Here is a 24,100-nt window from a genome sequence, read left to right on the forward strand (position 1 = left end):
GACAGGTAGGACACTGTAGCAGATAATTCTATGTGCTACGCTTAGGTCTAACCGAAGATGGCAAAGTTCTAAATTGTCTAATTGTGCAGTTGTCCTCTGAAGCCGCACCACTTTTCTAAAACAAAATGTGTTGAATTTAAAGAACTGCGGACAGGAGCCACATGCATGCCTCTGCATCTTACTGCCTTTGAATCTGAAGCCCAGCACAATTCTCCATGTTTGCTCATGACCTCCACTACCCCACCACCAATTGCCTGATTTACCAATGGTGCAATCACTAGCAAGTTCTTGAAAAGCCTTTGCTGCGAGGTCCAATGACTACCCCATTTTCTTAGCATAGAACCTGGAGTACCAAATCACCTGATTTCTGTATGACAAGGGATTATGGTAATTGGGCCTTTCAAGAAACCATCTTTGATATCTCACAAAGCCTTCTCAGAGGAGAAATTAGAATTTTATTATGCTGTTATGTCACTTTTCATTTCAATTCCATTCTCGTACGGAACCATACATGTACATTTTCCAGCTGTGCATCAGGGATTTATTTTTTAAATGCTGTTTGATTTAAAAGTTGAAAAAAAGATAATTCAAACACTTAAAACATCATATTTCATAAATAATACTGAAGTAACCTTCATATCAATAGGGTTTTTTTACCATCATTTGCAGACAAACCAGAGTAACTTCATTTATACATAATGTAATCATGATTGGTGGCGCTACATCACATAACATGGAAAAGAATAATATCTGTGAACCAGAAGAGTTGCAGGGAGAGACTTGAAAGTATTTTGGAGGAGCAAGATTGTAATAAAAATAGTTTATATTCTATATAGCTCAGTTAATAAATGTCATTATAAGGTGTATATATAGAATTTAAGAGTCTGAATGTTCCAATATTCTAATAGAATGTTTTTATATTATTTCTGTGAGCTTTGATAGAAGTTACATTTTGTTCACAATAGCTGTTTTCATTTTTAATGATAGGAATCAGCTTGAGAATGAAAACAATTGTAATTTCGATTTTTGAAAAGATATAGAGGATTAAATTTCAAAAGGTTTGGTTTAATATTTTACATCTAACGATTAAAAAAGATTATTTTGTTCAAATTTCATTTCTGTTCATTTCCCATTTTGCACAACCAGCTATATAGTCTCCAAGCCTATTTTGTGGATCTAAAATGAAGCAGAGTTTTCACTAGAAATTACTGTTATTAATGTTAGTTTGTAAGCTATCCATTAGTTTTTCTCCCTCTAATATAGCTCACGGTTTGTTTTATTACAAGAAAATATACTTTTGAGTTCTCTCTCCTACAAAAATTCTGAACAAATAATTTGGGGTCTTTAAAAATTATTTCCTAATTATAACTAAATTTTAATATTCCAAATGTTTTGATCAACTACTTTATGGAATGAGTATCATGCTCACAACCTGTTTTTTGTTATTTTGCCTGACCAGTGTTGGTCCATAAGATATTTATAAAATAAGCACAGAAATTCAACTCCAGCTACATAATAGTTAAATGCAAAAATGAGTGTGTGGGACCATATATGGTTTATTAATTGCCACGCATGTAGAATCCAATTTCTACAGATGCTTTTATAAATACAACTCAAACATGTATGATTGTGATTTTCCAAGTATGAGTAAACTGCATCTCCTATAATTCCTAGAATGGATAAAGTTTAGAAATAGGTCCTATGCTTCTCAAGATCCTAAAGATTCAGATTCCCAACAGCTGGTTTATAGGCAGGAGAAAAATGCATTCAGGAGGAGAAAAATACATTCATTTGTATACTTAATAAAAACCAAATTACATATATCAAATTTCATAACTTAACTTATTTCAAGCGAGATTGAAAAAAGTCAAAATTAGGAATTTTGGACAACTGCTACTGATCAGAGTAGGACTAATACTGAGTTAGATCCAATGATGTGAGTCACTGTGAGACATCTTCCTATATGTTTACTGTACCCAATTGTTGTGAATATGCAGTCACTGATGCGATCACATTTCAAATCCTCTGAAAAATGTGCACCATTTGCTATTAGAAGTTCATTTAAACACTTCAGTATAAGCAGCCAAGCAATTATGCCAGAAAATGCAGAATCTGAATTTGCAACAAACCAAAGCAGCATAGGCAAGGATGAGGGATGCTGGGAATTATAATTCAACAACTGAAGAACCCAAGCAAAATCATGGTTTAATTCTTAAACAATGTTAAATAATACTGATTTCACAGACTGTCTTTTAAAGTAAACAACTTCTAAATCAATTGCTTCATTTTTCAGACATTACAGGGGAATAAGTTTAATTTAATGAATTTAGGCAGCAAGCAGTTCCGACACCGGAATAAATTTCCACTGAATAAAGGATTAGAGCAGGGGTGTCAAGCTGATGGCCCAGGTGTGTCACACAGAGGCCACGCCCACCCCAGCTCCGCAAAGGGAAAAAAACCATCGCAAAATGTCATGTGATGGTGATGTGACAAGGCAAGTTTGACATCAGAGTATTAAGGCTATACAAAGCATGAAAAAGAAGCGGTTTGCAAGGTATATTAAGAAGTATCTCAAAGATTTACAACAGTTCTGTAACTGCGAAGCTCATATGGATGTTTCAAAAACTAAAGCCTTCCTCAAATTCCATTCTAAATCCTGAATCTCTGTGTATGCCTAAATTTATATGGCCATGCATCTCACACAAGTGATTCTGAGCCACTTGCACAGTTTAGGCATTACTACAGCATTTTCTTTTTAATCTTTGCAAGTTATTTTCCCCAGTAAACTTCTGTAGCTCCTTCTACAGTAATTTAATTGCAATATTAAATTATGTTCTACATATAGAAACCGGAGAGACATGTATATCTTTTTTGCTTGCTTTCTTATTGCATAAATCCCCAGCTTCTTTTTTTTTAAAAAATTACCAAGGTTCTTTTTGTTCAGGTTTCTCATTGTAGTTATGTTTACCTATTTCAGAGATTGTTGTGAAGCTCTACCTTCCTTCATGATTTCTGAAAGCTTTTATGTATCATCAACATAAAACATCTACCTTGGGTTTGGGCAACTTTTGGTCCTCCAAAGAGGGTTCTGCAACACCTGTGTCCCTTTCTGTTAGCTAGCATATGCTATGATTACTGGGGCTGACATTCAGCAGCATCTGGAAGGTTCCGTGCTGCCCATCCCTGTTCAAGATGAAATCCACAGGTTTCAGATTGTTGTAACTGTCAAAACTATATCCCCAAAGAATGTTTTGTTATTGAAAGCTCCATATCTGAAAATGATGACATCTCCATCTGTATTTAGGATAGATGACACTGAACAGCGTTCATACTTTGTTAGAAGAGCAATCTGTGGTATTTTATTTGTCTTGCCAGATCCCATAAACATATTTAGTCACATCCTGCTTTCTCTAACCCACAGTAACAATATGTGAATTGGATTATCTGCTTCAGCCTATACATTCATACATCATTTAGCACTGTTTTATTATGCCAATATAAAGTAAATATGCCAATATAAAGTAAATAAAACTTTTTTATAGGTTTCCTATTTTAGCATTATCAGATTTTTTTCCCCAAATAATCTTAATTGATAAATCTAATCTTTATATTCAGACATAACCTTCAACTTTTTAAATATCCAGACATAGTTGTATTTTTCTTTTTCTTCTTCATACTACTGCCTGTTTATTTCCCTATTTTCCAATGTTGCTTATTTCTGAAACACTTTCTGTTTTATCACTTTTTCAAGTCATGGATATAGGACCATATGAAATGTGGCACAGGCCTCTTTTCTGGAGCCTTCCGGAACCTTTGCTGAAAATGATTCAAGCAGTTTCATGCCACATACTAAATGAAAACAGTGTATATACTCCAACATAGACATAACAATTCTAAAAAGTTTTTTTTAAAAAAAAAACTGAGGTGAAGGGACAGAATGCTGGCTCATTGATTTATGTGACTTGGTTTTATGTGGTATCATAACCCCAACTCTTAAAACTCCCTCTCTCTTAAAGCATGCCCAGATCTAAGCTAGATATTCTAAATCTTCCAAAGCATCCTAATGCATGCTGATTCTTGGAATATTGAAAGTACTCTATAATCTGAAAAAGTATTTTTTACGACTGACCAGATAAGAGTATTTATATAAAGTATATCTGCTCAACAGAATTTTCTCCAGGTTGGTGCTTTTTGAGGGTTCCTCTCACATCCTGTTTGGAAATGAAGAAAATTACAGTTTAAAACAGCACCAAATTCAGAAAGAATGGTTTAATGAATTGGCCATAGCTATTTTTAAACGTGTAATGATATACTTCTTCATGCCATTTTTATTTACCCCATTAATGATCAAATAGTGACAAAAGAAAAAAAATGTTAACTGAATAAAATTAACTGTCTTTACAAACTTTATCCCATTATCCAGTGAATAACTATAAAAAGTTCTTGTATAAGGAAAGCAAGGGTCGGACTTTTTGGTGACTCATTATTAATTTGGATATAGATATATGAAAAGATTGTCCATCTCCGTCTTTTTAACTTAGTCACCACTGCTCCATAATGTGGAAAACAGTATGGAGGAAGTGCTCGCTCAGGAGTGGAATTCCATGTCTTGGTACCCTGTTTCCCCCCAAATAAGACATCCCCTGATAATAAGCCCAATCAGGCTTTTGAGTGCATAGCAATAAGGCCAACCACTTATTTCAGGGTTCAAAATAATATAAGACAGGGTCTTATTTTGGGGGAAACACGGTATCACCTAGACAGATACCAACAACTTTCATGGGAGAAAGAAAATAAAGCCAACTGTAATGCATCATTAAGTTTCTCTGGTTCAAACAAACTGCTAGAAATATTTTCTGTACAAGTTTCTTAATTATTTTTTTTTATCATTCAAATGGAGTAAGTGCAGGATAGGGACTGGTGAACTTTTTTTTTTTAACCATCCACTTTTAAAACAAGGACTGTATCCAATTCATGAAACTACAGAATGTGAACTTTCACATTAAAAAAAATACCCTTCTTCTGTTAAACATTGAGAGCAAATGTAGCAAACACTATGGCTTCAATACATGATCACGAACCATCACAACACCATGAGTAAAAATGTCCACGTTTTGGGAGGAAACCAAGCCTTTGGGAGGAAGGATAGAATTACTCAATGGAATAAACCAAAAAATTCTAGCTTGATGTCATTCATACATCTTGGATTTCAAATACCACAATCCTCAACAAATGTACTGAACTGTAATTTTTCAGTACCTCAACAAATGTACTGAAAAATTAGGTTAAGCTTAGAAACTCCTCTGCCTCAAGATGCCTAGTTAATTTACTCGCAATTTAAGATAGTATAATTAGTAATGTTCTGAAATTTACTACAGTCATTATGGAAATCTAACTCACTGCTCAGGTTTTTTTTTTTTAAGATAAAGCCTTACACTGTCCATCTAATATGTTGGCAAAACAGCAAAACTGACACCACCGTAACTTATTTTAAGCAGCACTATACAATTTTGTCAACTTGTGTTTTAAAAAAGAAAAAATCACCAAAGGCTTAAGCCTTTAAGAGCACACAAAATGAAGACACAAAGAAAAGACAGGTAACTTTGGTGGAACATCAGTGAAAACTTGCCATTTAAACAAAAAAGGATGGTGAAGAGTTGTTGAGGAGTGCCCTTGGAACAGCATTCGGAGGTAAATTCAGAGTGCACCATATGACTAACAGGTAAATTGCTTATGATAAAAGGAAAAAATGCTTGCATTACTGTTTACCAGTGACAGCTGCTTTCAAGAATCATCCTTCTTGATATACACGGATCTGTTGAACTTCTATTCTTATATCAATGTGAGTTGAAAAATGTATTGAATTCAGATTTCTTCTTATTAATTCAGTCCTCTATTGTTAGTAGTAAAATGTCTTGTTAGTACTGTCACCTATAAGTGTAGCTCTTAAAGATCACAATAAGCAACATCGTTCTTTAAAACTCTTCTTGTTCTTGCTGCTTTTTTTGCCATTCTTATCTTTATTGTCTGACATTTTCTTGGATCTAATTTCTCGCATCAAATCAAAAAATACCTAAAAAGAGAGAAAACTAGACAGTATTATCAGCATTTGAAACTGGCTTGTATAAAGGAGTAGTGCATGTTTTAAATTAATGCAACATACTATGAAAAAAGGTAACAAATCCCTAAACATATTGTTTATTCAAAATAATGATTTTAAATGGCTAATTTTTAACCATCAAGTTTGTTACACAGGTAGTCCTCAACTTATAACCACAATTGGCCCCAAAATTTATGTTGCTAAGCGAGACAGTTTTTAGGTGAGTTTTGCCCCATTTTACTACCTTTCTTACCACAGTTGTTAAGTGAATTACTACAGTTGTTAAGTTAGTAACACGGTTGTTAAATGAATCTGACTTTGACTTTTGTCAGGCCTTTGTCAGAAGGTCGCAAAAAGTGATCACATGATCTTAACACACAGTACCCATCATAAATATGAGTCAGTTGCCAAGTGTCCAAATTTTGATCACGGGACCGTGGGGATGCTGTAACAGTCATAACGGTGAAAAACGGTCATAAGTCACTTTTTTTCAATGCATTGTAACTTCAAACTGTCACAAAACAAATGGTTTAGTGCAGAAAGTACAGGAACTCTCAGGGAATTAAAACAAAATTTAACAGAGCTTCAGAAAAAAATTCCACTGGAATCTAATCTGCACATACGCATGCTAATGTTCAATGTAAAGATGTATATAAAGATGAGCCATATGACACAATCCCAAAAGAGGACATCTTTTTCTGAGTTAAAAAATAATGCTGGTGAAGGTTCTCAGGTTTTCTTTTCCTCACTATAGCTAGACTTAGCTCCACAAGCATTAGACTGGTGAAGCTAGCTTTAGCGAATGAAAGAAAATCATGACGATTTGTTTTTCTCATTATTGAAAGCCATAGCTCCGCTAACACTGGCGGAGCTAAGGCTAGTTTAGTGAGGAAAAGAAAATTGACAACTTTGCCAGTGTTATTTTTTGCTCGGAATTTGAGGACTATCTGTATGTAAACACTTTTTATCTATTCTTACAAAACTGCAAGGAACCAAGTGTGCTTCAGTAAGATTTGTGGCAATTATCGCATTAATATATTGTAAGTGTATTTCAGGAAGTCTATAGTAGTTTCTGCTATATAGGTAGTCCTTGACTTATGACCTGTTGTTTAGGGACCATTTGAGGTTGTGACATATTTTCCCAAAGCTACTTACAACCCATTTTCAGAGTTACGATGCTGCACACATATCTCCTCGTCATATGACCCTATTTTTGGAGCTTGTCAACCAATTCTCCTTTATGGCCACTTGCAGCAACCCACAATCAGGTGACCATGATTTGTTACATTTTTTTGTGCGGTTCCTAGCATTTATTTCCACTTTCAAGCAAAAAAAGAGCCCATTGGAAGAAAATGGAGCTGCTTATGACTGCCACGTTGACTTAAAAAGTGGTTGTAACTTTGAATCTGGTCACATGATGTCTTGAATTACAGTCGTAAATTGAGGATTACCTGTATTGTGCTAATATGTATGATTTGCAGTTTGGGGAATAGTTGAAAAGTTGGCTATCAAGATATCCTTCTATTTACAAAAGGTAAAGGTTCCCCTCACACACATGTGTTAGTCGTTCCCGACTCTAGGGGACGGTGCTCATCTCAATTTCAAAGCCGAAGAGCCAGCGCTGTCCAAAGACGTCTCTGTGGTCATGTGGCCAGCATGACTAAACAGCAAAGGCGCACGGAACGCTGTTACCTTCCCACCAAAGGTGGTCCCTATTTTTATACTTGCATTTTTTACGTGCTTTCGAACTGCTAGGTTGGCAGAAGCTGAGAGCTCACCCCGTTATGCAGCACTAGGGATTCAAGCCGCTGAACTGCTGACCTTTCGATCGACAAGCTCGCGTCTTAGCCACTGAGCCACCGCGTCCCCTACAAAAAGTCCCCTTACAAAAGGTAGCTACAGTTTATTATGTCACCATTTGCTCAAGTTCTTTCATTAAATCAAAGTGGTTAATAATTCTTAGTGATTACTCTCAGATCTTCCATAAGATGTGGTGATCTCACAAAGTGCCAAATTCTTTTGCCTTACATTTAAAATACAAGTACAATTTTAAAAAACTGTCAGCTGCGATCTGACAATCTCATTTATGAAATACTGAATGAAAACAAACTCTTACTTTACCTTATCTACATTTGCTCTTGTTTTTGCTGATGTCTCTACATACTGCACTCCCCACTCGTCTGCTTTACTTCGAGCAGCTTCTACAGGCACTTGTCGACGGTCCTCCAAGTCTGATTTGTTTCCCACTACTAGTAACGGTATTTTATCCTCTTCAGCTTTTACACGGAGAATCTGTTCTCTAGTATAGCATATTAAAAGCAAAATGGTAGATATGGCCTTAATCATTATTTCTTGCTAGGGTGCAAAATGCATACATGTCAGAAGTGTGGTATGCCAAGGAATTGCAATGCTATTGCATATTACACTTACTGGTCAAGCAGAATAGAAGGCTACAGGTCCCAACTACCAAAGAGTTCCATCTGGCAAGACCCAAATAATGTGCCTTTCTTCCGGTTTCCATTCAAAATATAATATTTTACCGCAACTGATGAAATCTATTTTACCTATTATTTTATCTATATCCATCCATCCATCCATTGAAAACAGATTAAGTACGAAGTGTACACATTATACAGAAAGCACCACACGCCCCATCAACAAAGCACAACACCGTATTAGCACAATCAGATCAAAAAATTATTAGCTATTACTATTACCGTTATGCCAAAACAATAAACAGCAGGCCAAATTACAAACCTTAAATTTATTATGTGAGCCCACTGTAGAGACTTTTAACTTCTCAGTGTAGGGCTGAGAGACAAAGTGGCCCATTCATAAGGAAGGTCAAAACTCACGTCTCTCAGTCCAGCAACTTAACCATTATTCCACACTGGCTCCATAAACTAATATACCGATATAAAATGCATTTGTGTTTTGTAGAGTTACAGCTATTGCAAAGATTCATATCAACGGAAGGAGAAGTGGTGTAGGGTTTCCTGCCTAAGCAGGGGGTTGGACTAGATGACCTCCAAGGTCCCTTCCAACTCTGTTATTCTAAAAAAGAATTAAATAGTAAAACCTCTACAGAAATTCAACCCCCACAGCCACATTTAGTCAGTAGCCTTTGCGTCTTCCAATATTAAGTATTTTCCTGTTCAGTTTAGCAGCCATTCAAAGCTTAATGTGTTCTGGAAATAAAAGGAAAGTTGACATCTTTCTTTTGGACACATTGTAGATTCAATCAAAAATCAAACTCCAATGAAAGCATCTAGAGATCATATTTACCTAAATTCTGCTGTGGCTGTAAAGGATTCATGCTCAGTTATGGAGAAAACTAAGAGAAAACCTTCTCCACTCCGGAAATAGTTGTCTCGAATAGCTGCATAATCTTCTTGCCCAGCTGTATCCAGAATATCTATTTGGACTTCTTCACCATCTAGAACAACTTTTTTTCTGTAACTATCAGCCTTGGTTGGTTCATAGTCTTCAACAAACTAGAAAGCATAAAACAATAGAAATAAGATTCTAGCATTTTGGCCCGTGAAGTGCAGGACAAATGTTGCAGAGCCTCTTACAGAGCCTCTGTAAGGGTGAACAACTGCCATGGTGCTGCAAGATTCGTAGTTTCGGGACTTATTCGTAAACACTAGGGGGCGCTGATTGTGTAACTTTGAATGTTCGCTATGGGAACGCTCATAACCTGGGGATTACCTGTATATAGTTTAAGTCAATACATATGTATACATAGAAAAACAATGAATAATTAAGTATGACCACTTTCATAATTTGTTAGTAGATTAAAGATTACTGGCATCAGGAAAGGGAATAAAGAGGATTAGAAGTTCTCAGTTTAAAAAAAGCCACTGTTTCTGGCAGTGTCAACAATAGATCTTCAGAAAATGGACATAAAAAAACCCAGAAAAATAAAAATTATTAGAGAGAAAGTAGAAGGGGAGAAATAAGAGCTTTATGTGGAAAAAATGTAGAAGATAAATTAATTTCCTAATAAAATGAATGAATGTAAGAAAAGAGAATGAAAAAACCCCTTGGAGCGAATATACGGAATTACTCCAGGTGTATGCAATTATGAAATAGTAGTGAGAACCTGAAGTATAAAAATTTGCAGCAGAATCATTAAATGAAAGAAGACATGGATAAGAAACATACACAGCAAAGAATTACTGCTGTAAAAGAGAAAAAGAATGTATGTTGACAAGAACAAAAGTTTGAAAGAATGTAGTCAAAGAGAGCAAGGAATGCTTAAGAAAAAAATGACAAAGGCCATGCAGAACAATTTTCTATATAAATAATTACATGTCTAAGGCTAGAATTGAAATGAATGCTGTATATGTTGGTGAAAACAGGCCGTTAAAATGTTGAAAATAGTAATGCTTCAGGAAATTACTGGTATACATCGAAAATGTAGCAATATGGCTCCTTTAAGAATTTCTGCCACTTTCTTATATATGATTACATTCTTACAGAACTGTGAAATTTAAAGAAAAAAATAAATGTATGAAATGGTATATTGGTTTTGAAAAGAAAAAAAAATTGTTTCAAGGATAAAAAGTTATAAAGAGATGTTATTTTGCTGACTATTCTAGAATGCTTCTTATATTTAAAACTATGAGATCTAATATACACTACCAACAGGAAAAAAAAAGAATAAAATTATTTCTCTTTCTGAAAAATGTTCTACAAATTTATGGTCTTGTATTGATGTCCCACAATGCACATTAAAAGCAGTTTTGTGCAGACCCTATAGCACATCATTTTAATACCTATAAATAGAAAAGGAACAAATATCTTACCTCATCATACATAAACTGAAGTGTAAGAGCTGATTTGCCCACGCCTCCACTACCAACCATGATTACTTTGTGAAGGGCAAGAGAGCTTTGACTTTTTGCCTTACTAGCAGCCATTTTTAATATAGTTGTCAGGTATGAGTTGAGTAGACTGATGAGCTAGAAGCCAAAAAAATAGATGTTTTGTTATTCAGATCAAGTATTTAATCACCAGAATGACAGAATTCTCGGATGCAATTAGACAAAATTTCAAATATGTCATAATCTTTGAGAAGGACTAAATAAGCATTGATGCTTTAATTGCAATTTCATCTGGATAAACCATTGAATCAATTTAAGAATATAATATGATGAATAATTATTAGGCTTTCCTATAATTCTAGTATAATTTTGAGTAAGTATTTGCAAAATCCTGTTTCCCTTTTCAAATAGCAAACTTATAATTTCACTTGAAAAGGCATTGAGTTTGGCTTCAACTATAGTGTGTAAACAAGTCAATATTAAGTACATGCAATTTTAATTTCTGTTAAAATGTCAACTTTGTAATTTAGTTGACATTAGAAACAAATATGATGAAATAGAAAAGAAAAAATAAAATCTTTAAATTTGCTCATATTGCATTAAACATTTGGTACCTACTTTAAAGTTTGGAGAACTCTCCTAAAATAGTTTTTGAAGGCATAGGAGGAATTGCTGGGAAGATGTGAAAATATTTTCTGGCAATGCATGAGAAGAACTAACTACATTATCTATCATGGAAATTTATCACTGAATTGTGCCCCAAAGGCTGGAAAGTTCCTGTCAACCAAATCTTTAACATAATATATATTATAAGAGGAAGAGAAGAGGGGTTATACTAGAAATTTGATGTTCTTGTCTGTGTAAGGATAGTCCTCAACTTATGACCAGTCATTAAGCTAAAGTTATGACAGATTCCGCAGGGCTACATATGACCCAGATTTGAAGTTCTAATGACCCCCAGTGGCACATTTTGGATGCTTGGCAACCAGCCTGTATTTATGGCTGTTGGTCATGTGACTGCAATTTATTATGTATTTTGCCAGAAATTAGCCTTTACTTCCAGTTCCTGGCAAAAACAAAATGCCCACTGAGGACAATGCATTTGCTTAAGACTTAACAACAGTCACAACAAAAATTGTAAACTCAGGTATGGTTGCATGGTGACACACTTAATGACTGGCATGATTTAAGCGTATAATTCTAAACTCAACTACTTGTGTAATGTATTTATTTTCTGTGAGGCTCATAAATTGGAAAAAATGTTAACACCAAAGTTGGCCATACAGTACTATATAACAGACTGCAAGACTATCGAGTCTTCTTAAGCCTACTTGATACTCAAGAATAACAACATACTTTTGAAATTCTTATCATTTTCTCCACATTTATTCAGATTTGAATATTTTCAAATCTGAAATTAATTCTATTTCAATTAATAGAAATCTGAGATACCTTAGATTTTTAGGAATTGCCATGTAGAGCTCAGAATGGATAATGAATAGTTTCTACTTATAGAGCATGGTCAGGTATCACAACAGAGAAAGTTGTGATGCCTGTCCACTACAAGAGTATTCCCCTAGGGATCTATACAGCTCCTACTCAATATTCCAAAAACCCTTCTAAAACCCAACTGCTTTCCCAGTCCTTGTAGTAGTGGATAGTTTTTCCCAAACATAATTCCTTTTTAATTTTCTTCTTTATTTTTAAACAGGTTGGATTTGATTTAAATCGAGTTGATTTAAATCACAATTTAAATCATGATTTAAATCACTAGTAAAAAGGCTTGATTTAAATCAACTCGATTTAAATCGTAATTTTTAAAGAGCAACTGTCATCTCTGCTACTCCTTTGACCCACTGTTGAGTCACCGATAGTCCCAGTGTTGCAGAATATACAGCCTCATGCTACATAACTAAGCTCCATTTCATACTGAATAAACTAAATTATTTATGTATCTTAAATAGAAAAGTATCTTATGATAGATTTTTACCCCAAAAGTTTTTTATTAAAATAAATTCGATAAAAATCAAAAAAATCCGATTTAAATCAAAAAAATCTGTTTTTTTTTAATTTTTTTAAAAAAAATCATTGATTTTTATCCACCCTGTTTTTAAAAGTATACATTGAATGGACTTGTCTGGAATAGTGTGTCTTCTATGTTTAATTAAATAATGAAATAGCCACGATATAGTTTTCAATTCATATCATACAAGATTTATGTATGGATATAAAATATTTAATTACTTTCAAATTTGATTCCCTTCTCAGATTTGCTCAGAACTTTCCTAAAATTTCTTCTTTTATTGTCATTGACTCTAATCAAGCAAGCAGATACAATCTTTCTTCTTTCACTTGCCATGCAGCTGGCAATCCACAATTTCTCCAGCTAGACTGCAATTGAAAGCGGTCATTCTTTAAGAACAGAGTCTGGGCCACTGATCTATATAGAGACAGAATGCTTTTGTAAAAGCCTTCTAGTACTCCATTTCTAAGACGGATTTAACTGTTAACATGAAATCAGAAACTGCAAAACTAAAATGTGAATTCTATTTTCTCATACTATATATCTGATAAAAGGATGAAGCCAAATGGATTATATTTTAGATGGCTCAATTATATGCACCATAATGATTCAGAGTTTATCTTATATTCAGCAATTCTACCGAGACATTAAATTTTAAGACATGATTATGGAAATCAAAATCTTTCCTATTAGCACAAGAATAATAAATCTCTCCTTGCTCCTTCCCTTTCAATTTTCATTGCAGTCAGAAAAGAGCAGGGATGTTTCAGTTCATATTCAACATTGTTCAGTCCCTACGTCATGTCCAACTCGTCATGTCCAACTCTTCATGACCCGTGGACTACATAGCACACCAGTCTCCTCCATTGCCTCCTAGAGTTGGCTCAATTTCATGTTCATTGCGTTGATGACACTAACTAACCATCTCATCACTCTGCTGTCCCCTTCTCCTTTTGCTTTCAATCTTTCCCAACATCAGGGTCTTTTCCAATAAGTCCTCTCTTTTCATTTAGTGGCCAAAGTATTTTGAGAGTCAGCTTTGACATGTGTTCTTCCAAAGAACAGTCAGGGAGGATTAACTTTAGGATTGACTGATTTGATCTTCTTACAGTCCAAAGGACTCTCAAGAGTCTTCTCCAGCACCACAATTCAAAAGTGTCAATCCTTCAGTGCTCAATCTTCCTTATGGTCCAATTCCCACAGCCATAGACTACTACTGAGGAAATCATAGCTCTGATTATATGGAGCTTTGTCAGCAAAGTGATGTCTCTGCTTTTTAATACATTGGCTAGGTTTGCCAAATTTTTCCTCCCAAGGGGCAATGATCTTTTACAGGTAGTTCTCAACTTTACTAACACAATCAAGCCCAACATTTCTGTTGCTAAGCAAGAGAGTTAAGCGAATGTTGCCCCATTTTGCGACTTTTCTTGCCACAGTTGTTAAGTGAATCGCTACTTAAGTGAGTAGCTTGGTTGTTAAGTGAATCCGGCTTTTCTATTGACTATGTCAGAAGGCCACAAAAGATGATCACATGACCCCAGGATACTGCAAACGTCATAAATATGAGTCAGTTGCCAATCATCTGAATTTTGATCATGTAACCAATACTGCAACAGCCATAAATGTGAAAAACAGTCATAAGACTTTTTTTCAGTGCCACTGTAACTTTGAATGGTCACTAACAGCGCTGTTGTAAATTGAGGACTACCTGTAATTTCATGGCTGCAGTCACCATCTACAGTGATCTTGGAGCCCAAGAAAATTAAATCTGTCACTGTTTCCATTTCTTTTCCTTCTATTTGCCAGGAAGTGGCTGGATGCCATGATCTTAGGTTTGTTTGTTTTTTTAAAAAAAGAAGTGTTTCAAACCAACTTTTGCACTCTCTGGTTTATGCAGATTATTTGAAAACAAAGAGGAGATATGAACAACAGGCTACCATGAGTTCTGAGGAGGGGTAAGAATCAGCAAATGAGCAAAAACAGCTGGTTAATCAATCCAAAGAAGGTACTAGAGATTTTGGTAACTAGCTAGCTTAACATTGCTCTAGTTTTATCAGTGACCAAGCATATTACAGGTTCTGCCCATTTACATAGCACAGCTGGGACAGGAAACTCCATTGCTAAATGATGCAAATGTAGAGTGAAAAGTCATGTGACTGTACACAACTTACATCATCAGTTCTGGCTATGGTTGTTCAGCGAATCACCCCAAGTTAAGTGTCACATCAACTGACTGCAATTTGTGACTTGATGCTAGTTTCCATTGATTTTGTTTTTTGGAAGCAGATTGCTAAGGTTGCAAATGGTGATAATGTAACTGTGGGACATTATAATTGTTGTAAATGTGTGTCAGTTTCCAAGTGCTCAAATTGCAATTACATGATTGTGGGGAAGCTATCACAGCTGCAACTTTGAGGACCACCCATAAGTCTCCTTTTTTAACACCACTGTAACTTTGAGTGGTCATTGAACAAGTGGTTGGATAAGCGAGGATTACCTGCATAAGCATGAATTAACAATTTTCCTACCTGTAGGTCACAACACACTAATTCTTACTTTATTAGAGAATACATATAAATTTATGCATGCAGGTAACAGTTTATTGTGACCATTATCTCCAAAGCAATATAATTTGCTTTAGCAAGAGTTCACAGTCAAACATATATATAGTTGCATTTATTAAAGTCAACCAACTGAAGAAGAGTATAAAATTTAGGTCATGCTGTTAGTCCCAAACCATTACATTTAAATCATGTGATTGCTATTTATATAATGATTAGTTACTTAATTTTGTGGAAGAGGTACTTCAATTTTTCAATTTTTATTTTGTGCTCTTCAATATATCTAAATAAGATATGCAGAGCTATTTTTGCTTCTCTCCCATATCACTTAACCTTGAATAGCTCAGAACATTAACAACATAACAGTAATATTTTATGTACCAGAAATGCATTCATGAAATAAATTAAACACATCAAGGCAACTCTATTCTTGTATATCACACTATAGAAATATCTTCCTTTAATACTTTGTTCAATATAAATCCTTTTTATACAATCCAAATCCTAATTCTGCCTGACTTTGCTGCATCTTTTAAACAAGAACATATTTCATCTTGCTCAAAAGTTTGTTGCTTTAAATGCAAATTTCTCCATTTGAGAGATAAAAATGATGAGCAATAAGCAAGAGTACCTGCATTCTTCCACATTTAAAAACCCACTCAAAAATGTTGCCATGGCTACATTTTGCCCTGTGTTTACAACCATAATGCTATTCAGCAAAACTGAAGACACGTACTGCCTTTTTGTGTATGGGATGAACAGCCAAGCTTGTTCAGTGTCCAAACCTAAAAGTTTAACGAGATACACGCTCACAACTCATTAATGATGTAATCAGAATTGGCACACTGAAGAGGAAAAACAAGCTTATATGCTAAGCGCCATCAACATTACAAAAGCTTAAAAAACGACATCCACAAAACGAGGCTCAAATAGTCATGCAATATTTTGGATTAATGTAACCTTCAGGTTTCTAGGTTCTTTTATCTCCAAGGACTTGAAATGGACACCTAACATTAGAATCATCATTAAAAAGGCACAACAAAGAATGTTTTTCCTGCATCAACTCAGAAAGCTCAGATTGCCCAAGGATCTGCGGATACAGTTCTACAGAGTAATTACTGAATCTGTCATTTGTATCTCAATAACTGTCTGGTTTGGCATAGCAACCAAATAGGACAGGTACAGACTTCAACGGATAGTTAGGACTGCCAAACAAAACAAAACAAAACAAAAAACCAATCTCAATCAGCCTTCCATTGAGGATCTGTATACTGCACTAACCAGAACAAGGGCTGAGAAAATATCTACAGACCCCTCACATCCTGGACATAAACTGTTTCAACTTCTCCCTTCAGGACACCGCTACAGTGCATTGCGTGTCAAAACAACTAGACATATAAAGGTAGGATTTTTTGCCCGTGCCATTACTCTGCTGAACACTTAATTCCCACAGCACTGTCTCATTTCTCATCTTTCCTACTATTTTCTCCTATTGGTTTATGATTTATCAGTTGTTGTTTGGAACTTATGATTAATGATTGTAACTATGATTATGTCCTATTCACTAGTTCTTTATATTTACACTATGAGCTTATGCACTGGAGACAATTCTTTGCGTGTCCAATCACACTTGGCCAATAAAGAATTCTATTCCTATTTTTTTTTCAGGTTTCCATCCAACAATCACTCAGTCTTGACATCTTCATGTTTGGGATACAATCTAGAAATGGTGTAATATAAATCTAGAGACTTCCTCAGAATTTTAGATCATAGGTTGTTAGCGATTGGCAATCTTGGATAACGAAATGCTCTTGTCCTTCCATCCTCATATAACATTTAAAATTACTAAATTCTCATTGTAATCCTGTAAGATTTCAGCACTTTTCCCTTAACACCAGACTATAATACAAAATTGTACAAGAATGCTGAGGTGGCAAACATTATCTCTACTAAAATAACAGAAAATAAATTTCCTGTGGAGTCTACTAGTTTTAAAACATGGGGAAGAAACAGGAAGATGCCAGTAAGTCACTCAGAGGATAACACAATGATAGAAAAAGCAGATTAATCTCTTAGTCCTACCATAAAAATGAACTTCTATACAGTAAGACGTTTTTAATTTATAAAGAAAAGGTTTTACAGAAAACAAGTTTTGGGAAGAAAATTGCAAAAACTCTTAACATGTTCCTAGTGAATATTTTCTTACTATTCCATCTAAAATAATATATTGATTTGTATCTAAAGGCACTTTATTGTATATTTTAGACAATTTCCCTGAAGTTCTTTTTATCTACAGAAAAACTTCGGAAGATTAAGGAAGCTTAGTACTGAATCCCAGAAGTCATATTTTGTCTTCACTGGAAATGTCCTAAAATTGGAATCACTTGGTCCAATCACAATGGAAGTAGTTTTATCTTAGAAACTTGCATTGAGATTTTTTTTTTGGGGGGGGGGTCAAGATATTTTCACCTTGAAGCATTTTGTCTATTTCTACATGGTGTTAACAGTGAACTATGCATCATATAAAAGGATTGCTAATTCAAGTAAAAATAAAACTGAGGGCACCAACAACAAACACTGTAAGCTAAGGTATATCGACTTAACTTCTTTAGGATGTCCCTTGAAAGGAAGGGTCTGCCTTCCTCAATTGGGTGTTCTCAAAATGCATTGGGAAAATAACTCCCCAAATTCCCAAACTGAATTGAATCATAGTCCCAAAACATCTGAAAGTGACCATGTTGGGAGAGGCTACCTTGGCACTTTGTACATAATGAATCTAAATGTTGAATAAAGTATCTCATCACCCTGGATTCACAGGATAACAGCAATGAGATTTGCTGTTCTCATTACTTTAAGCAAACAAAAACCTCAAAACACTTGAGGAGAGCCTCAAGAAAAGCCTGAAATATATCCCAGCTGGGGGAGTTAGAGCAGGAGAACATGAATAACAGTCTGTTTCTTGTTTCTAAGAGGATCATTTTCAATAATTGCAACTAAATAATTGCAACTGAAAGTTCTAATTTAAAATGTCTATATATGGACTGTTTTATAACAATCTAATTTTATAATGATAAAATTTTCTAATAACTAATATGCAGGATTCTTTAGGAAACATGAATTTCAAATAGGATATTACATTTAAACTAATCTACCCTATAAGTATAATAATTTTGAAGTACAATATGAGTTATTGTTACATCTTATAACTGAACTATAGCTAAACGCAAAAAGATTGTAAGTAAAAATAGTTTTCCATAATGCTAATAACAGTAACAGAGTTGGAAAGGAGGTCATCTAGTCCAACCCCCTGCTCACGCAGGATATACTATACTAGGGATTCGAACCACCAAACTGCCAACGTTTCTGATCAACAAGCTCAGCATCTTAGCCACTGAGCCACTTAGCCAGGTAAACACTTGGAAATCTGGGGAAGTGTTCCAGAAGTAGAAACTTGCCATGTTCCTGTGATTTGTGTTTGTGCATGCTGTACAAACCCATTCTCAGTGATCTGAAAAAAATAGTTTATTTCTACAGATGTATTTATGTATTATCCCATTCCACAACCACCCATATTTTGGTTTAACCTTATCACTGAACCAGATCAATATTAATGGGTTTATAAACCCACTTGGAATGAACAACTAGAATAAGATAGGGGTGATAGGGGTGGTATTTTCTTTCAAAATAAATGAAAGAAAATGTTACATCCAGTTAGTCTTCAATTTACGACAGTTCATTTAGTGACTATTCAAAATGTACAACGGTACTGAAAAAAAGTGACTTATGACTGTTTTTCACACTTGTGACTGTTGCAACATCATCCTCATGGCCACATGATCAAAATTTAGATATTTGGCAACTGACTCTTATTTATGATGGTTGCAATGTCTGTCATTCACTGGCTGAGCTAACAATCCACTCAACTACAAATCTCTAGTACATGAAATATATATATATATATAAATTCTGTCATTCTCTGAAGTTCCGAACAATAATTTCTGAAGGAAAAATCACATTATTATATATTCTATAGTTATATATAACTGCAAAAATGTATATATACCAAGATATTAATTAGTCTTCTACATGCTCAATCAAATTTGTTATATCCTGGCTTTCCCAAACAGACAACATTTGACAAAACAAGATTGAAGTCAATATACCAAATCTCAGATTTACTGGCTATTTCCATATTTTTCTTCAGTGAAACATTAGAACCTCATCTAGTAGATCCCTTCTTTCTTTCTGAATGACAGAGTCCCTAGTCTTTCGTTTATCTAGCAGTTTTGTGTTCTCAACTTACTGAAGCATTAAGCATCTGTGTAACACTAGCTAACATGCCTCAACACATACAAAAGACAAGCAGTAATGATAAAGTCTGTATTTTGTGGTGTCTATAATGAGGAGGACCCAACCAGAAATTGCACAAAATAAAAGAAAATGTTACCTCATGGCATAAAAGAATGTCAGGAAAAAAAGTAAGAACTAAAAAATATTGAGGCCTATATTAATAGCCCTAAAACCAGCAAAAGCAAATTCTTTAAACATGTCAGAATTAGGAAATTGGCCAGAAAGACAGCTGAACCTCTGGAAAACCAGGGAATTCAAATACTACAAAAGAAGGATAAGACTGCAGAGAAAATGCAGGAATAATTTGTATCTGTCTTCACTGCCGAGGATAAATGGCAGATATCCATGCTTGAAATATATAGGTATAATCTGATACAATGTTGTATTTGACTTCCAAAAAAAAGTCCAGCATCCCTTGACAACATTCTTTAGTGTATAATTTACTAGTCATAAAATAAGAGATGGCATTATATAGATTTGTTATCTATTAGAGAACAAAAAAGGAAAGAATGCAAACAACGGAGTTCCCTAGGAATCTGTATTGAGATTGATAAGAGATCTACTTTTTGTTTAAATAAGAGTAACACAACCAAGGATTTCCAATTCAAGCACTGTATTTATCCAAATCTGATCTCCAAGAATTAGACACTACCAAATTAACAAATCAGAAATATTTTCTACCAGATCAGAGGTGTTTGAACCTAGGCAGCTATGACATATTAATAAAAAATAATTTGGACAATTCCAGCATAAATAACCATGTTTTTTTTAAATTCTAACAGGGCCTTTAAATCAAGCCAGTTTAATATGGAAATTTTTTCAATGAAATCCAGAAAGGAATAGGGAGAGCAACAAATATATGATCTGTTGACACTTCATAATGAATTTACCCATCACCTCAGGTTCTTGCATGGGTTCATATTATCTCCCCTGTGCTAATGGTAAAAAACAGTAACATGGCATTATTGTCCATACTTAAGGAAGAAAAAAGAAAAGAAATCTGAGGCAGATTTGCTACAACGTCCTAATTCACTAAAAGTGGAAACGAGATTTGACGTGGGAGGTCTGCTAAAAATCCAATTCCCACTTTTATGCTGGACTAGTTCCCTATAATCAAGCTTTTTGCTTGCCCCACTACCACCCTCCCCCCAAAAAACCCCAGGTATTTAAAAGGACATTTCTCCTCCCACTGAAACTCTTATTTTGGGTAAATACACTTTACTCCCACTATTTCCACTTACCCTCAGATCAATGCAACACCCGTGTCTCGCAGTCTTTGCCCCCCTCCCAAAAATCCCTTTAATTAAGCAAAGGGATGGCCAGTGGCGTAGCCCTACGGATACCTTCGGAGCCCCCCACCCAACCCTCTGAACAAGCGGCTTGCCATGAAAGACACCTCCGTCCCCCCCTCACACAACAAAAGGCTTCCCCCCCACCTTCTCCTTCCCCACCCCCCAAAAAAGGACCCAACCCAAAAACCCTCTGTAATGTATCCATAAAAAGAAAAGGCACCCGAACCACCTAAAGTTCCGCCGCCATTACGGAGTAAGAATGGAAAGGGAAACGATACACCCACCCACCCCTTCCCACCTCCTTTAAGGGATTAGTTACACCAACAAAGTACTTTCGTTGCCTGCGGGCTTTTTTATTAGGTCCACCGCCGGAGGAAGGGAGGGGGGGCATTTTTTTCACCCCCACCCCGCCAGCCCCGGGTTCGTTCCCAACTGCAATGCCACAAAATGGAAAACAAATGCCCAACCCCGAAGCACTCGCTTCCCCTTTCCTTCCTCTGCTCTCCTCTCCTCTCCACGGCGGCACGAACAACGCTGGCTCCCGCGGCCGCTGCAGCCTCGCTCGCCTTAATACAAAAAAAAAAAAAAAAAAAAAGGCTTGAAACTAAGGGACGCTCTTCTTTCTCGCCCGTCTCCCTCGCTCTCGGCTTCCCCGAAGAAAGAGAAGCACGGCATTTACCTTCCCGTTGCCGTGGGCGCGGTAGGGGTCTGGGTGTTTGTTGACTTCAAAAGCTGCCGAGCAAAAAACAAACCGAGGTTCTCCCCTGCCCGAGGCCGGTCGCCCTTAGCGCCGCTACCCTCGCTTTTAGGGAGGCGGATATTAGTAGTAGCAGCAGCAGCAGCGCCACCGCCGCGCGCGCGCCCGCCCATGCACGCGCTTGTCACCGCCCCGATGGAGGAAAGCCCGCCCGCCCGTGCGCGCGCGCCCGCCCGCCCGTGCTCCCCCTCTGCGAGCATACAATTCCATCAAGTTTTTTAAATTACCGACGTGGCGCGTTCAATGATGTCGCGCGGGTCAAAGCAAAACGCAGCGTCTTTGTTTGTTTGCATTCGCTCCGCCCCTTTTCTCTGGGCTTCACGCTCAGTCCCGCCCGACTCCCGAGCGCGTTTTTTTTTTTTTTACACTTCCAGGAGCCAGCCGCGACCGACGATAAGGGGGGAGGGGGGGTTGGTCGCAAGCACGTGACCCACTCTTGTCCAATTGGAGGTAGAAGAAAGAGGATTGGTTGACCTATCGGTACTAGAGAATGGATTACATAGAACGGATGGTCTTCAAGGTCTAGGAAGAAGATAAGGGTGGTGTGTATGTACTCAGGGCAGTCAGTGCTGGGAAGGTTTGGCTAGTCAGTGGCTAAACTTAGTGACACGCTTAACGGCATTGTTCGTGCTCCCTTCATGTTTCTACAAAGAGACAAGAGGCTTTTTTTGGTCATAGCCTTTTGAATTGGGTTTAGGGTAATGTTAGTATGGATTATTTTGCTTGTGTTTCAGTTGTGCACGTTTTCCTTTTCTGCTGCTTTAGCTGTGCTTTTATCTCGTTTTATATTTCTCTTCCACTGGATTGGCCTGCCGAAGGGGAACGTTGCTGCTGCTGCTGATAGGAAACTTTCATTACACGGGTTTTCCTTATTTATTCAACTTTCATAGCCAGGCTGTTTTTTAATATTGAGGAGTGAGTTGGTGATTCATATTCACAGTCACACCTATTAACACATCAGCTCTTCTGTCTTAGTCAGTTGTAGCTGGTAGAAACTTGTCAGTGGTTTTGAAATTATGGTTTCATTAGAAGCTGAAGTGCTAAGCAGCTAATTATGTCAATAGTAAAGCACTAGCAAATACTGTGTGTAATGGTCTTATTCAAGTTTTCAATTAACAGGATTTCTTAATGGGGCATTTTTTTTAGAGGCTCTAGGGCTACAATCAATGGTGGGATTCAGCCAGTTCGCACCACTTTGGGAGAACCGGTTGTTAACTTTCTGAGCAGTTTGGCAAACTGGTTGTTGGAAGAAATCATTAGGGCAGAGAACCGGTTGTTAAATTACTTGAATCCCACCACTGGCTATAATGCTTCCCTTGTGGATGTTTCTACTATATAGGGCCAGTTTCAAATCAGTGATGTTGCTCAATTTGCAGGATTTTGGTTTGAAATTAATAAAAATAGGCCTTGAAAGCTATGATTCCAGGTTGACTCAGCCTTCCATCCTTCCCAGGTTGGTAAAATGAGGACCCAGATTGTTGGGGGCAATAGGCTGACTCCTAAACTGCTTAGAGAGAGGCTATAAAAACACTGTGAAGCGGTATATAAGTGCTATTGCTATTCTGAAATGCAACTTTGTTGTGCTGCTGACTGCTTTAATGCAAACATTGCATTAAACAATGATGTAGCATAGCATACTCTGTGAAACCAGCCATTATGGCTTGTGATCAGTGGCTTGTGATTTAGTATATGTGAAACCAAACATGGTTTACTTAGTAAAACATGGTTAAATTAACCACAGTTTATTAGAATGCAATGCTGTAATTAACTAATCAGATTAAAAATTCCATTGAAAGCTTTCAGATTTCTGCATAAATAAAAGCATTTGATGATATTCCAAACTAAATAACCAACCATATTTTAATCCAGCATGTTGTGCAGTTAGTGTGTAGTTCATTCAGTGGTGGATTTCAATTTTTTTTACTACCAGTTCTGTGGGTGTGCCTTGTGGGCGTGGCAGGGGAAGGATACTGTAAAATCTCCATTCCCTCCCCACTCCAGGGGAAGGTTACTGCAAAATCCCCATTTGCTCCTGATCAGCTGGGACTCTGGAGGCAGAGAATAGATGGGGGCGGGGCCAGTCAGAATTTTTACTACCCGTTCTCCAAACTACTCAAAATTTCAGCTACCGTTCTCCAGAACTGGTCAGAACCTGCTGAAACCCACCTCTGAGTTCATTGTGTCATTA

The 24,100-nt window shown here is 36.3% G+C and overlaps 1 protein-coding gene across 2 annotated transcripts; it reads right to left on the bottom strand.

Annotated features, from left to right (window-relative positions):
• Positions 1 to 432: 432 nt before the first annotated feature.
• RALB (RAS like proto-oncogene B) lies at positions 433 to 22,232 on the bottom strand. 2 transcript variants are annotated; one of them, XM_070950940.1, is made up of 5 exons: positions 22,140 to 22,232; positions 10,912 to 11,067; positions 9,386 to 9,594; positions 8,222 to 8,399; positions 433 to 6,073 (listed from the first exon to the last, which is right to left on the bottom strand). In XM_070950940.1, the coding sequence occupies exons 1-5, from the start codon at positions 22,203 to 22,205 to the stop codon at positions 5,954 to 5,956; spliced, it is 729 nt and encodes a 242-aa protein (XP_070807041.1). In that variant the 5' UTR covers positions 22,206 to 22,232; the 3' UTR covers positions 433 to 5,953. The 2 variants fall into 2 exon arrangements, with proteins under 2 accessions (XP_070807041.1, XP_070807118.1); XM_070951017.1 differs by lacking the exon at positions 22,140 to 22,232 and adding an exon at positions 21,835 to 21,989.
• Positions 22,233 to 24,100: the final 1,868 nt, after the last annotated feature.

Source organism: Pituophis catenifer, unplaced genomic scaffold, assembly GCF_029215685.1.
Source record: "Pituophis catenifer annectens isolate HBS135680 unplaced genomic scaffold, rPitCat1.0.hap2 SCAF_1, whole genome shotgun sequence".
Classification (NCBI taxonomy): Eukaryota; Metazoa; Chordata; class Lepidosauria; order Squamata; family Colubridae; genus Pituophis; species Pituophis catenifer.

Coding starts and splice junctions, on each gene's coding strand:
- RALB (XM_070950940.1), bottom strand. CDS start 22,205: ATGCAAACAAACAAAGACGCTGCGTTTTGCTTTGACCCGCGCGACATC. Junction 11,068..22,139: donor TCATTGAACGCGCCACGTCG/GTAATTTAAAAA, acceptor TTTGGCTTCTAG/CTCATCAGTCTACTCAACTC. Junction 9,595..10,911: donor TTCAGTTTATGTATGATGAG/GTAAGATATTTG, acceptor TATGCTTTCTAG/TTTGTTGAAGACTATGAACC.